The 15,484-nt window shown below is 55.5% G+C and overlaps 1 protein-coding gene across 4 annotated transcripts in view; it reads right to left on the bottom strand.

Moving 5' to 3' along the window:
* Positions 1-15,484, bottom strand: part of CAMK2A (calcium/calmodulin dependent protein kinase II alpha) — a 34,799-nt gene that overhangs the window by 6,029 nt on the left and 13,286 nt on the right. For 2 of the 4 annotated variants that reach the window (XM_032703400.1, XM_032703399.1), the window contains exons 6-16: positions 14,089-14,161; positions 13,612-13,714; positions 12,980-13,063; positions 12,304-12,398; positions 11,797-11,919; positions 10,952-11,035; positions 9,563-9,605; positions 7,758-7,798; positions 3,186-3,218; positions 2,049-2,097; positions 654-729 (exon numbers count right to left, since the gene is read on the bottom strand). In XM_032703400.1, coding sequence (XP_032559291.1) covers positions 654-729; positions 2,049-2,097; positions 3,186-3,218; positions 7,758-7,798; positions 9,563-9,605; positions 10,952-11,035; positions 11,797-11,919; positions 12,304-12,398; positions 12,980-13,063; positions 13,612-13,714; positions 14,089-14,161 — 804 coding nt within the window. The remainder of the gene's footprint in view (positions 1-653; positions 730-2,048; positions 2,098-3,185; positions 3,219-7,757; positions 7,799-9,562; positions 9,606-10,951; positions 11,036-11,796; positions 11,920-12,303; positions 12,399-12,979; positions 13,064-13,611; positions 13,715-14,088; positions 14,162-15,484) is intronic. The other 2 variants (XM_032703402.1, XM_032703401.1) reach the window with 1 other exon arrangement.

Raw genomic sequence — 15,484 nt, 5'->3', positions numbered from 1 at the left:
GCATGAAGCCCACCCCACCTTGCCTCCAGCCTCTGACTACAGCCAGGACCCCAGCAAAGCAGGGAGCATTCTCCATCAGTCACCATCTGTAATTAAATCTCCCCAAACACTGCCATCTTCTTTGTAAGAAAGGAAAACAGTAGGGATAAAAAACATACTATCTGCTCTGTATCAGAATATCCCTGCTGTGATCCTCCGAGGCAGTGATGAAGACCTGCACTCGCTCAGACATTGCTAATTAAATCAGCCTTGGACACAGAAGAGGTGTACTCTGAAGAGCATCAGCTCAGTGAGCAGAAAGCAGCTATGATTCAGTACAGCCTGTGGCAACCTGGATATAATAGATGCAAATTTTCTTATTCCATCATAAATCAGGTTTACAATTATTTCTCTTTCCGCAAACCTCAAAATGGGCTCATCCATGACAGTGAGACCAGAGAGCTGTGGTCAGCTGAGCATGAGAGCAGCATCAGGTTTGGAAACTGATGTCCCCTGCTTCTCTTGGATGGTCTCCATGTCTCCCCCACCACGTCAACCTGGTCGCCCTGCCCTGAGCAACAGTAAAACCTCCTAGGCAGCACCATCAGAGTAGGAGACCCTGCTCTGGGAGGCTGAGGACCCACCCAGCCCAAACCTGCACTGAGCACACTCACGTGTAGGACTCGAAGTCTCCATTGCTTATTGCTTCAATCAGCTGCTCTGTGACTTTAATGATTTCTTGCTTGCGTACTGTTGGTTTAAAGAGAAAATGAAAATAAAAGGAGGAAACAAACCAGAAGTGCTGGTGTTACCATATTGGTGAGAGATCTCTATCTCATCAGAAACAGATCACAGCAGGCTGGGGGACTGTGGAAACTGTCCAGAGAAAAAGCAGGAAAGCGACTTGAAAGAGAAATGTGGGGAAGGGCTCTTCATCACCAGAAAGGAAAGACTTTCAAAGCCAAAGCAAAACTGAAAAACTCTGTAATTTCCTAAAAAGCCAAAGGGTTAATTACCAAATGGTGAGCTGCCCTCAGCCCAAAAGTTGGCACAGGCTGGTCTTGGCTGCAAAGCCTTGCCAAGCTGGGACCTTCTATCCCATGAACTCACAGCAGAGGCCAGCCAGGGCAAGCTGGACCAAGGATGCTCTCACCTCACTCTGAAACAGGAGGAGAGGGTCTCAGCAGGGAGGAGAGCAGGTGGATGACATGGGCAGCCACACCAGGAGATACAAGGAGGGACCCCTCAAAGGGCACAAAGCTGTGCAGCTGCTGCTGGGAATTCCAGGCACTGACAGTTCATCCGGGAAGGAACGCGCTGCAAGAGCGGGTTGGGCTCCCTGGGATGCAGGAGGAGCTGCCAGAGGTAACCCTGGGCTTATCAACAAGGCTCTGCTTCAAATGCAAATTGCCATCATGCTTAACTCTTCTTTTTTTTTTGTTGGCTTTCTTTTTTGTATTGTGACTAATGAAAGGAGAGAGAGCACCTTCCTGGGAGTTGTTCAGAAAGGAGGAGAGTGACTCCCATCACTTCCCAAGCACCGCCTGGTTCTGTGTCCAGGCTCAGGGAGCCCCTCCCTAGGATGACAAGTGTCCCATTAGTTCTCACATCAGGCCAAAGTCCATCTTGCTTTGTGCTGAGATCACTTCATTGAGAGACTTTACAAATTAGCACCGATAAATTATTGCCTGGGTTATTCTTAGAAAGCTGCCTCTGGCTGGCAGGCAGGCAGGCGGCAGACAGGGATTTCCCCTAGAGGCTTTTCCCAAAGGGCCATTTATTTTGGAGAGCAGTCAGCCAGGCTGCTATCCCTGCAGATTTCTGTCATTTCAATGCCTGCTTTTAGGGAACATCCCTGTTTATGGGAGCACCCCTGTCCCTCACCAGCAGTGCCCCAGCTGCTCATGGCAGCAACCCAGCAGTGGAACCATCTGAGGAGTTAAAGCAACTTCTGAAGGGCCCCGAGGCTGCTCGATGGTGGTGGGTTTTGCTGTAGCCAATATCTCATGAGGGGTAGTCAGACTAACAACCCACAACCTGCCCACCTCCCCGCTAGCCCCCGCTGGTACCTTTGGTGTCTTCGTCCTCGATAGTGGTGTTGGTGCTCTCCGACGATTCCTGAGCAAAGAACAGAAAGGAGAGATGGGGCGGTGAGGAGGGTCTTCTCCCTGTGACAGACGGAGCTCGTGTGTTCGACAGCCCCCCGAGTCCGACCCCGCAGCGCTCGACTGTGCCAACAGACAGAAACCAAGGAAAACGCCAGCAGGTCCAACCTGTCCTCAACCACAGCTCTAGGGCAGCATTGGCAGAGCCCTCCCTGACCTCCACTCCTTGTAGCCAAGGGCACAAGGGGTGGGCTGTGGAGGGTCTCGTAGGAACGGCGCTGCCTTTCCTACCGACACCTGTGGGGACAGAGACGGGGGCAGGTCCAGGGGCCATTTGGTGGGTTCCTAGGAGCGTTGCCGGAGGGGCAGGGAGAGGGGCTGTGCGGGGGTGGAAGACACCATGTTGACTGTACAATAAAGAGAGAGATGTACAAATTAACAGCGAGGAGGAGCTGGGATGAGAAAGAGGGGACTGTGCAGGAGTGAGAGAGACCACACTGACCGCAGAGTAGGGAGAGAAATGTACAATAAAACAGTGCTTCCAAGACCCACATGGACCACTGAAGGCTGAGACACAGCTCTTTCAAGAAACAGCTGAGCACTACACAGATTTTTGGGGGAGAGGGGTACTGACCCCCTGTCTCTCTCCGGGAGCCCCATCAAGGCAACTCTGCTAGTGGAGCTAGAGCAATGGCTCTGCTAGCTCTTCCCAGCAGAGCCTTGCTTATGTATTACCCAGAAGACCCCGATGTAGGTTGGCAAGGTGTCCCATGACCATACAGTCCCCGCAGAGGCATGGAAGGTGTTTCTCCAAGGCTCCTTGGACCGATGCAGCCTGCAGACCTGAGTCAGGAGAACTGGGAGAAACGGCATGAGAACCCATCAGCAAGAACCAGGGCTGGCTTCCCACCAGCTGGTGGCCAGCAAGTGCCTGCACCAACCCTGTTAATGGGGTTTGTGGGTGATACGGCTTTGAGGATGTTCCCTCCAACCCCGCTGTCCCTTCTTCCCTACCCCGAGGTAACTTCCAAAAACGGGGGAAGCTGGAACATGTGGAGAGGCCCAGCAATATCGGCATTGAGGAAGACGAAGGACACTCACCATTAACTGAACGCTGGAACTGGACTTTCTTTTCTGGAAAAACAAGGAGAAGAGATGGAACAGGAAGAGACACAGAGTGAGAAAGGCTGAGAGCAGCACATGAGAGGCAGCAGCTCGTGAGGATCCCTTCTTGGTCCTCATGGAGGGGCAAACGAAAGGCGCAGGGGGGCAACGTGTTGCTCCTGTGTGGACGTGCCGCTGGCTGCAGTGCTGGTGGTGCTGTGCCAGTTCCCTCCCCGTGTTCCTGCCAGCACCTTTCTCTCCTGACCTGCCACAATCTCTGGGGTTTCTCATCCCAAGGACCTGGTTAGTCCAAAAGGGAGCCACTGACCACTCTGGTGGCTTTGTGACCAGCCCAGCAATCTCACAGGAACAGGAGCGGGATGCTGAAAATCAAAGGCAGCTCCACCACAGCCCTGTGCCCAGAGAGAATGCCATACCGACTTCTACAGACTCTGGATCTGCTCTGGGTGCATCTGCCGATGGCACTGACTAGTGTGGAGACATCCCATTAGCTTTGGACCTAGACCAGAACTAAGCTGGCTGTTTTAAGGCCCTGCTGCTCGACCCTGCAAGGCATGCATACTGTGTGGGAAGCTGTCTTTAGCATGGATCCAGTGCTTTAAATCAGGACAAGTCTCCTCTAAAGAGAAGACCTTACACATGCACATTTATCTCTATCCTTGACCACTACCACTAGGCTTTAAAGTTTTTGGGCTGGATGACCCCATAGCCATTCTTCTGCTTGCAACCCCGAACTACTTCTGGATTCTCCTTCCCTGCTGTGCTCTGCTCCCCATCTCCATTTTTAATTTAGCCAGGAGACAGGGGGACGTGCATGCTGACCTCATACCCTTTCAGCACCTCCGGCTCCCAGGGAATGAATCCCAGCGGGTGCCAGGGAACACCAATGTGCAGAAATCAGAATCTGCAGTGCCAAATAACAAAGCGTTGTACCAGCATATTTAACAAGGCACCATCTGTGCCTGCCCTGTGAGGGAAAAGCAGCACACACTGTACAAATCTCCTGGAAAAGTCCACAGAGCGACCCACTAGGGTGCATGCGTGGGCTTCAGGGTAAAAACTGTTGATATCCATTCCCCCTTGTTGATCCTTTGACATCCTAACTGGCTCCCACTGGCATCCTCACTGAGTTTCCCCCTCTGCCAGTGCAGCTCTCCCCTCTCTCCCATAGAAACAGAAAAACACAGAATGGTTTGGGTTGGAAGGGACCTTAAAGATCATCCAGTTCCTAGACCAGGTTGCTCCAAGGCCCATCTAACCTGGCCTTGGACATTTCCAGGGATGGGGCACTCATGGCTTCTCTGGGCAAGCTGTGCTAGTGCCTCGTCACCCTCACAATAAATAATTTCTTCCTTATATCCCATCTAAACCTGCCCTCCTTCAGTTTAAAGCCATTCATCCTTGTTGTATCACTCCATGCCCTTGTTCAAAGTCCCTCTCCAGCTCTCTCATAGCCCCTTTAGGCTCTTGGTCCTACGTCAACACTTGTCTCTCCTTCACTGAAACAACAGATGTCCTAAAGGGCAGAGTGAGCTGTGGTATTTCAGCAGGAACCTCAGGGGAAAAGGAGCCGCTGGAGCTGGGCTGTCTTCAGGAAGGGCTGACAGCTCCTGCTACCCAAGGACATGAGACGGGGCAGAAAACTGCAGAAGTTTCAGACGCAACAGAATGCAACACAAAGCAGTGACCGCGTCGAGTCTGGACATACAGGAACAGGATGCGACACCGGGCAGTGAGCTCGTTAATTTAGGACGGGACAGGATGTGACACGGGGCAGTGATTCCATTAGTTTACAATGGGACGAGATGTGACACTACACAGGGCAGTGAAGGTATCATAGCTGCTGGGACCAAAGGACCTCCCACAGACCCCAGAGCAGGGCTCAAGGGGGATTTTTGGTCCCATGAATGCTTTTAGTAGGTGAGGAACCTCCTCAGGAGGGTGAGTTTCAAGCCCTCTGAGCCTGGGCTAGCCCCATGCTGGTGTTGGAGGGCTGTGTGGGCAGGCTGGAGAGCAGCACCAGCTGCCTGCTGCCCACCAGCAGAGCCTTGGGCAGGAAAGGCAGGGGTGGTTGCCTGGGACCTGCCTGCTCTCATGGGGACGGTCAGTCCAGCATGTTACTCCAAATGGGGGCACAACTCTTCCGACAGATAACCGCATCACGTGGCCTGACTTACAGCCCAGCTCTGAGCAGGCAGGACCATTCCCTTCCCACCTGCCCAACCACCTAAGGCAGGCCTCCAGGCTCCTGCCTCACTTTTCCAGCAAGATGGAAAGAAATGAACACCATTCAGCAAAGTCTTGACATCTACTGGCTGCCCATGGTGGGCTACTAAAGCTTCACCCACAGACCCCAACCTCCCTGTGCCCCCACGAGTGGGTTACAATGCAGGTCCCCTCAGGCTGAGCGTGGGAATGAGAGGTGGGGATGGTTATGCTGAAGGTGGCCAATGGAAGGAAGCTGTTGGGAATGAGTTTGCCTCTACCTTGTCTTCTCCTCCCCAGGCTGTCTCACCTCTACTTGTTGGAAAGGGGGCAATAAAAAAGCAAATTCTTTCTCCAGAGCTTGTCCACCATCTTGAGAGGAGTGTTGGCTCGTAGACTGCCTCAGAATGAAGCCTCATGACCTGCTCCCTGCTCACCAGTGAGGGCTGACGATGCACACCAGCCTCTCTGATCCTGCTCTGAAACCAGACTGCTTGCTGAGTTTCAGTGATGAGCCAGAAGGCTCTTCACCAAAACTAGCTATTTTGCTACAACAGAAAGTGCCCCTTTTCCCAGGACAAAGCTACTTTGAAGCCCAAGAGGGACCATCACTAGCAAGTTGGGCTGGCAAATGGTCTTCTACCACAACACAGAAATTTAAGGCTGTCCCTTTCTGCTGGAAAATTAGATTCAGGACAATGCCCAATGAAGTCTCTCCATCAATCTCTCCTTTTATAGCTTAAAAATGCATCTTCTGTTTGCTCTCACCTGTGCTCCAGCAATCAAGGCAGCTCTACCTGTGGTGTCACTTCTCAGGTGACTCTCAGAAGCAGCTGGGACCTTAGAGCAGAAGAGGACAGGCCAGCAATGGCTGGCAGATGGGTTGCTGTGACTCCTATGGGATCTGCCAGCACCAAATCCAGCAATCCTGTTCTGGATTGCTGGGTTCTAACGTGACAACATGGCCCAAAGTAATGTCCTCTGAGAGCCATCCAGCCCATCAGCCTCATGCTGCAGAATAACACTGTGTGGCCTGTTGTGGAGCTGAGCCCAGGTCTGGAGGGTTGTGAGTGGTCTCAGTCCTTGTAGGTTTGTCCTGTCCCAGTCACTGGATCTGGGAGGAATGGGAGAGAGACCCACCACTCCTAGACCCCTGGCTCTGCTGACCATTTGGACTGAGGAGGAAAGAAGCTGGCTGAGGGCTCTGCTCTTCCAGAACCCTGCACGCCTCACGGTCCAATAGTTCCAATAGTTCCACCCTAAGAAAGGGTGGAAAAAGGTTCTCTAGGTTCTCCCAACTAAGGGTCCCTATGGAGGAAGGAGAGAAGCCATACTGCAGTTGGGCTCCCAGAGTTCTGCCTGATGATGGAGGATGTCACCACGCCAGCTCTCTTCTGCTGAGTGATCCCTTGTATTCATGAAGGGAACAGGTAAGGAGAGAAAGGCCCTCACATGGACCATTCCTTCCTGCAGGAAGAGTGACAAGCTCAATAGCCACTACTATCCACCACATCTCCGTGTCACCAGAAGAAGCTGCTCAGCAGCATGATTTTGCTGCCTCCAGGAGCCACCTTATCCTGGAGAAGAGTTGTGGCTCCAGCTCAAAGGGACAGACAAATCCGCAGGCTCTGGAGCCCAAGAAACAAGATTCACCAAGCACTGGCTTGTTTTGAGAGCATCACTAAGTCATTTGCTCTGTCAAGTATCACCATGTTCCTTTGCTGTCTGCACTGGGCAAAGGGGACTGGCAGCATTGCTGAAGGGGTTAAAGCACCCATGTGTCACCCAGCAGCACATCAGCCCTTGGGACAGGATGGGACAGGAACTAGGGCCAGTCCCACCAGCCACAGCAGGACACATGCTGAGTGAGCAGGAGATGAGGCCTCTCCTCTCTCCAGATGACTGCTGTTGGAGCCGTGGCTCTGGGCTGAAGAGCTGCCTCCCCCTGTACCCTGTCCTGGTCCAACCTCTGGCTCTCCCCCTCCCTGGGGGTAGCGAGTGGCCAAGCACATTTTGCAGGCAATGAAACAGCCTTGAGTTCCCCCCATGCACCCCTCCAGCAACAACCGGCAGTGCTGCAAAGCCTCCTGTGCACTGCCTGTCCTGGCAGGAGCCCAGCCGGTGGCACAGGGACACACCGGGACAGCCGGGCCAACAGCTGCCCTTTAAAGTGCAGGGTGTCTCAGGGACTGCCGGTATGGCACAGAGACCCCTGGCACAGCACGGAGACCCCCACTGCCAGCTGGGCATGGAGACACTCCCCTCCGGCATGGCACAGAGACCCCCACCGCCGCCCCGGCAGCTGAGGGGCGGGCAGGAGAGGGCAGCGGGCGGGGGGCTTACCTTCACGCCGTCATTCTTCTTGTTGCCACCACTTTTGCCTCCTGGAGAGAGGAGGAAGGTGATTAGGAGAGCCAGGCAGGGCACCACGACCAGGAGGGCGAGGAGCAGCAGCATGGTGCCGGGTGGCGGAGCGGCGGGACCCCGCAGGACCGGCTGGTGGGCTTCGTTTCGTCCTCTCTTCAGCAACCCCCGGTGCTACTCGTGGGAGCTCAGGGGCGACCTTGCCAGCACCGTCCCGTCCTACCCCGGCGGCTCTCGGCCAGGGGCATGACCCGTCTCCCAACGTCACGCCGAGTGCTCGGGGCGGCTGGAGGGGCCGGCAGCGCTGTCCGGCGGCAGGCGGGCTCTGGCCGGGGGGTGCTGTTGACCCGGCGTGGTGCAGCGTGGAGGAATGGGCTGCCCGCCTGCCGCCCTCTAATTTTAGCCCCATGCTGCCGGGATCATGTGCTGCCGGCCCGCCGGCCCGACAGCTGCAACCCGCATTTTGACAATGATGAAAAGCAGGCGCCTTCCCCGGTGCCCACCCACCGCTGCCGGCACTGCCCCAGCCCCCCCTGGCCGCAGAAATCACCCCACTGCCGCTGCACCCCCGGAGCAGGGTGGGATCGGTGGAGCTCGGCGCCACGCGAGACCCTGCTCTCGCTCACCAGCCCCGCTGGGCTCCTGGGCTGGGCGCACTGGTCGAGCCCTCGGGCCGTGCGTGGGACGGGCAGCACGATGAGAGACGCTTTTGAATTTCCTGCCCTTTGATGCTTCCTGTCCACCGCCTTCCCCGGCGCGGGGCTGACACCGGATCCCCCCAGCTGCTGGACTCCTCCAGCTCCCCTCCACAAGTGCTAAATGTGTCAGCACGATCCCCGCACGACAAATGCAGATACCAGCCCTGGCCACAGCCGTCTCCCCGAGCTTCCCTGGCACCCCTGCCCGCCTGCCGCACCTGACACCCGGGGCGCCTCAGCAAAGCACCCTGAAACACCCGTCTAACCCCAAACAGCTGCCACCAGCAGGCTCAGCGGCTGCAGGGCTTGGCTGGTGTGTCCCAGCGCTGCAGCACCGCTGCAGGGACATTCCCAGCGCTGGGGAGGGCTGGAGGTGACAGCAAGTGGATGAGCTCTGTAGTCACGTGGCTCCATTTGGTTCCGTGCCTGGGAATCGCCTGTGAAATCCCATGTGCAGCGAGGTGTCCCCACAGGGAACAGCTCTCGGTGGGGGCACTGGGGCTTGTGGCTGTGCTGAGACCTCTCCAGTGCACAGGCTGGCCTGCCATGCTCAGTCCTGTTTCCCATGCAGCCCTCGGGATGTAGAGAGGCAGGAGGAGAGTGGGAAACCCTGCAGGATCAGCATCCACCTGCCTGGGGAGAGACCTGAGGGATCCTGCTGCCATCTGCCTGCCATGGCACCCAGGAACCTGTCTGACATTCCCGATGCAGAGGATGCTCTCCCTGAGCCACAAATATCTCCAGGAGGACACAAAACCAGCAGCTTGAGCTCTGGCTGCCCCCAGCACCTGCATCCCCACCCCAGCACAAGCCAGATGGTTGGGTACATATAAACCCCTACACCACTGGGGACCACTGCACGTCAGCCAGACACCCTTCCTCTTGCATCCCACACCAGATGCCAGCCTGGAGGTGCCAGGTGATCTCCCCTGGAGGACTACCCAAAACCACACATCCCCAGGGGCACCAGGCTGCAACCTCAGCCTCCCCCTGACACTCAAGGCAAAGCCAGCTCTTCAGGAATCCTATGGATTTGCCCTGGGCACCCTGTAAGACAAAGAGATGAGTCCCAGAGACAGCACCTACCGGAGAAGTTCCTGGTGGCTAGCATGGTGGTGAGGATGGCTCCCTGAAAGACAAGGAAGACAGAAGGAAGGGTGTGCTGGACCCCAGCTCTCCACACCCTGCTGCTCCCCCCATCCCTGAGGGCGGAAAGCCCTGCTCAGCACCTGTCCCCCAGCCACCTGGCTGGACGGAAACTGGCCCACGGACTGATATTCTCCTCCTGCCATCAAAAGCAGCTCTCAGTACCCAACTCCATATCACCAGCACTGAGGCATTGGGTTGCACTCTCTGAAACTGCCTTCCCTCCAAGATTAAAGGGATATTAAATATCTGTGGGGCACCTTTCAGTCTCATACTACCCTGCCCTAGATGTAGCACAACCCCACTGACCAGGGCTGGCAGCTGGTGGCAAAGGGACCCACCAGGAGCGGAACCGGATTTAATTGGGATTAAAGCTGTGCTAGCTCAGAGCATCAGGGCAGGGATTGCTCATGGGAGCCACGCAAAGATCACCACTGCAAAACAACATTTGTAAAAATCCTTCCCCTTTTCCAGCTGAGTTTACTAACTAGTTGCTCAGTGCATAATGAGATTACTTTGGACTAATTGCTTACAGTAATGGATTACTATTTGGAAGTGTATGCCTGAACTAATTTGATTACTTGTCTAGCAGAAAAGTAATAATAGTTTATAGCCAGTTTCTTTGCTTGATAATCTTGTTAGTAGCCTGCAGCTGCACTGTTCTGTGTCACGCTGCATTCAGGCCTGGAGCACTGATGACTCTGGCTACAACACAGGCCAGAGCTGTCCTGCTCTGTGCCTCCAGCTCTGGAGGAGACATTGTGATTTCCAGAGCCCATTCCCAGCGCCATGCTGCTGGCTGAGGCTGAGCAGCACCTGGGAGATGGGTGCTTCAGGGAGGTGCTCCAGCTGGAGATGGTGTTCACAGAGGGGGTCCAGGCTGTGGCACGTGACAGCATCTGAGACAGGAAAGCCTGTGGGGCTGCTGGTGTGGGTGAGCTTTTTGCTTTTCTATGGATGACTTTATTCCTTGGCTGCAAAGTATCTTGGCCATCAGGCAGAGGGTCTCACTGTGCCTCTTAGACCCATGTCCTGCCCTAAAGAGGAGCTTTCTTGACACAGAATCCAGAGGGAAAGTGCTTACCCCAGCATCCAGTGTGACTCTGCTTTCCTTCACCATGGCTTTCTCTGAGCGCTTGGGAACCCCAGACAGATGAAGCCACTACTGCACTCTGTCTCTTTTGCCTTCTTCACAAGGGGGGCCCCAAATGCCCATCATCCCCATACCACTGCCCAGAGACACCACCCTGTCCCTTCCCACACAGAGAATAAGCCCACCTATGACCTGACCATGTGTTTTGAAGCCAGCTTGGACAGTATGAGAGTTACCTTCAGCTTCCTCCGGGCATTGAACTTCTTCAGACAGTCCACTGTCTCCTGTCTGTGCATGCATGATGCCACGGTGGCACGGTGCTGGGGGGAGAGAGACCTGGCTCAGAGCAGAGCCGGGGGGAAAGGGCTCCCCCAGCCCTGCTCTCACATGCACACACACGTGTGCGATCTCCCGTGGCCAAGGCACGGGCCAGGGCTGCCTGCAGCAGCAGCAGATAAAAGTTTAATGGGCAGTGGGAGATCGAAGCTCTGGAGTCAGCAGGATCTGCTCTGGTGGAGGGGTTGCAGGAAGAACTGGCTGCCCACACAGTTAACCCCTTGACTGACCAGCCATGTTCAGCAATGTGCTCAGGGTTTACACATGTGGGGTACCAGGGTTAAGCCCACAGACTCCTCCTGCCTTTAGGAGCTGATTCAGAGAGAGAACCAGCAGCCAGAGCAGTGGGATGAAGTGAAGGGTAGGGGGGTTGCTGCTGAGGTGGGTGGATGGATGGACAAACACAAGCCTGCTCCCATCATCTCTGAAGAAAAGCCCCCCAGCACAGCGTGACACCAAGAAACCAGCCTATCCCCACCAGGGCTGGGAGCATATGTGTCCTTCCCATCACCAGCTCCCCCAGGACAAGCTGTTTGCATTCACAAGCTTTTCTCTGCTGTAAAACCCCAGGGAAAACGCTGCTCTGAGCACATTGAGAGGAACCATGCCAGGAAACCATCTTCCCAGGATGGAGAAGAGAGCTGGCAGCGTGTGTGATATCACATGCTCCTCGGTGAGGTGTTCCCCCCTTGTGAGCCCCCACATCTCTGCAGCTTCAGCCCCAACCAGTGAGCGTCGAACTCACCGATATCCAGGGGTGCTTCAGAGCCTCCGCTGCCGTGATGCGCTTGGACGGGTTTATGGTCAACATCTTGTTGATGAGATCTTTTGCTTCTGGAGTCACTGTGTCCCACTCAGGGGAGGGGAACTGCCAAAGCAAAGGGATCAGGATGAGGGATGGCAGGAAGGAACAGAAGGAGCAGAAGCCCCTTTACATTTGGGTTGGTTCTCCCGCAGCTTGGGGCAGGTTGGAGAGATGGTGGCACAACTGGAAAGAGCTGCCACGTAGAAAACTGGAGAGCATAAGTGGAAGAAGAAAGTTGGAAGGCCCAGGACAAGACCTATCTGTCCTTCAAAGTTGCCCTGAAACATGCTAATGTGTGCACCCTCTGTGACCAGGGCAGAAGAAAGAACCTTGCTCGTGCCTGTCTGAATTTGGCCAGATTGCTCTTCTAGAGCAGCAGGTTGTAAGGCGGGGACAGCAGGAGAGAGGGTAGACTGTAAAAAGGGGGAGCAAGACAAACCTACTCACATCATAAGCCCCAGCCTTGATCTGCTGGTAGAGTCGGTGCTGGTCTTCATCCCAAAAGGGTGGGTACCCGACCAGCAGGATGTAGAGGATGACACCTGCCCAGGAGAAGAGATGGAATCAGTGGGAGAGAATTCATTGGTGGAGGTAGGAGCAGACTCTGCCTGGGGATTGGTCAAACTCAAGCAGAGAAACAGAAATTAGGGAAACATGAGGATTTGCTCATTGATTAAAAAGCAAAAGGCTTGTTGGTGGATCCATCTTTGTGCTGATGGTCTCTGGCAGCTACATGCAGACCCTCAAGTGGGTGCCCTGGCAGGCCTGGGCGATGCCTCCTCCCCATCGGGGGTGGAAGAAGGCTCCCCTGCAGCTGAAACTGCATGGAATCATTGCCTGACTCCACCAGCACCTCAGGGAAGAGAGCCAGCATCTCTCCTGACTGGGAGCTTTGGGTACATAGGAAGGGGGCTGATCCTTCAGAGAAGGGTGCTGCTAGATTGGGAGAGAGGGTGCTGCTCTGGGGACAGCCCAAGGTAACGTGCCACCTCTTGGGTAAATCCTCCCCCCGACCTTGCGTAGCAACTACAGCTCGGGACATGCTGGATGAACAGCCTCCCTCATCCCGCCCAGCCCAGCCGACCCAGCCAGCTCCCGGCATTCCAGCCCCTGTCTGACTTACCGCAAGCCCACAGGTCCACGGCTTTGCCATAGGGGTCCTTCCGGAGCACCTCGGGGGAGAGGTATCCCGGGGTGCCAGCGAAACCTGGGACAGACAGCCCATCACACCCTGCTGGCAGCAGCCCCCATCCCCACACAGCTCACCAGCAGGGACTGGTGCCCAGCCAGGCACAGCGAGAGCCAGGAGTCCTGGCACATCCTGACCCGGTGGCACCCTCCTGCCAGACACCTCTGTGAGTCCTGAGGGCAGAGCAAACTGTGGCTTTCGGCCACAACCAAATTCCAGGGTGGTCCATAAGGCTGGAGTGCTCTGATGAGCACCTCCAGCACTTGCAAGAGGCTTCCCTCCCCCTGGTGTGCCCCTGTTGCCAGTTTGTCCATCTCACCAGGACATCTTGGTGACTCACAGAGTCCCTGTGGAGTTGCTTGCCTCTGCCCTGATCAATACTGGGCTGTTTCCAGGGGCACAGCTGGAGCCATCAACCTCCTCACCCACTGTGCCTCCTGTGCTGCTGGGATGCTCCCATAACCCAGGGCTCAGGTCCTGGGGATGTGTGTCCCTCCTGGAGCCCCCCTGATCAAACACGCCAAGGAAAGCTGAAGAATGCCCCACTTTGGGCCAGTCCCACTCACCAAACCACGCTTGCTGGTCCCCCTCCACCTCGATGGCAAGGCCAAAGTCAGCCAGCTTGACGGCAGCACCCTTCAGCTTGGATGCCAGCAGCAGGTTCTCGGGCTGCAGGAGGAGATGGGGGTTGGAGAGAAGTGAAAGACCCACCAGGGGCTCCCCTATGGATGGGGGGACCTTCCCAGCGCAGCACAGAGGAAAGTCAGGGCTCTGGATGTGCTTCCCAACTGCATTGTCCTGCTGTGTGTCCTGATGTCCCTGAATCCTTAGAGAACCATGGACTTCAAGGACCTCCCTGCCCCCCTCCTTTGTGTTGTTTCACCCTGGAGTTGGTCTTTGCTCTGTGGCTTTCCTGAAGCCCTACACGTGTTCCTCCCTGCTGTTTCAGCAGCCCTGGAATACTCTGGGCATTGCTCCACAGGGTTTTGCATCACAGACGGGGTCCCCCATCCTCCCACAGGCACTCCCCCTGCAACTCCTACCTTCAGATCCCGGTGAACCACCCCCATCTGGTGGCAATGCAGGACAGCCTCCAGGATCTGCTGGATGCAGTGGCTGTGGGAGAGAGGAGAAAGCTCACACAAGTGGCCGGTGAGGCAGAGTTTTGTCACACACTTCTGTATCACAGCATTTCACCCCTCTGCCCTTCTCCCCATCACACTGCCCACTAGCAGCCCCTCAGCACAGATCAGTGTCTCCCTCCACTGAAACCCACACACGTGTGGGGAGCAGTTCTAACCCACTAAGGCCCCACCAGAGCTGCTGCACACCCACTGATGGTGAGCAGGAGCATGGGGGCTACAGCTGAGCCTCTGGGATCCCCACTGGAGCAACACTGGAGTGTTGGGGGGGAGCTGGAGACCAGCGGTGGAGCCACAATGCCAGCCCAGATCTAGTCTCCAAACCCAGGCAGAGCAGATGTGCTCTGTGTAACCTTTGCTCCAGCCCCGTTTCCCTGCTCTGGCTCTTGCTGCATCTGCTTATTTTATATCTAGTTCATTACATCCCAGTTCTGCTGCGTGTGCGAGACAGGAAGGGAAAAAGACAGAGGCGATGATCACTTTTACTCCAAAACAGCTTGTGTGCAAGGCAGAAGGTCTTTATTTACATGCATTTTATTTTATTTGTATGACACTAATAAGTGGATGGGCTGTAAGTGGATTCAGCGCAGGCAGCCCATTAAATGAGATTGCTTTCTGCTTAGAAATAAAGGATATTCTCATGCGGGGAGGTACTGTAGAGCTTACCACCCTTTTGGACACATACGTACAGTCTATGCTTAGCCTGTGGGCAAAGCCAAAAGGAACAGTGATATCTAGAGGTTGGAGAAGGGCAAAAAAATGAAGCTAATGCTGTCCCCTGGCTGAGCTGCAGGGGCCAAAGGGGTGGCTGAAATGGCACCCAACCCCCTGGCTCTGCAGCAGGATACCTGGAAAGTGCCAGCGGGAGCGTGGGAGAGAGCAGAGTTTGAGCATATCCTCCCACCCGGCCTGTCTTGCCTGCTCCTCCTCAGTGCTTTCAAGTGGTAAATGCCAGAGAAATGCTTGCAGATGGCTGGAATGCAGCTCCAAGGCGAAGGGGGTGAGGACTGTGGGGTGTCCGTGGTATCACGGCCCTGGTTGGGCACCAGTCTGGTGTTGGGCTTCCCCTCTGCCTGCCTGGAGAGCCCCAATGCCCCCAGCCCAGGGAGCCCTGACATCCCCAGACCAGGGAAACCCAATGTGCTCAGCCCAGGGAGCCCCAACAGCCTGCTCCTTTACAGGGAGGTCAGATGTGGGCTAACCCATCATTCCAGGCAAGGAAGATGCTGCCAGCAATGGCTGGGAGCCATCTGATTTGGGGAGGAAACCAGCCCCAGGGTAGCACATGCACTTCTTG

This window comes from Chiroxiphia lanceolata, chromosome 15 (genome assembly GCF_009829145.1).
Source record: "Chiroxiphia lanceolata isolate bChiLan1 chromosome 15, bChiLan1.pri, whole genome shotgun sequence".
Classification (NCBI taxonomy): domain Eukaryota; kingdom Metazoa; phylum Chordata; class Aves; order Passeriformes; family Pipridae; genus Chiroxiphia; species Chiroxiphia lanceolata.
The sequence above is the reverse complement of the archived record's forward strand: the minus strand, read 5'-3'. Positions and strand labels throughout refer to the sequence as shown.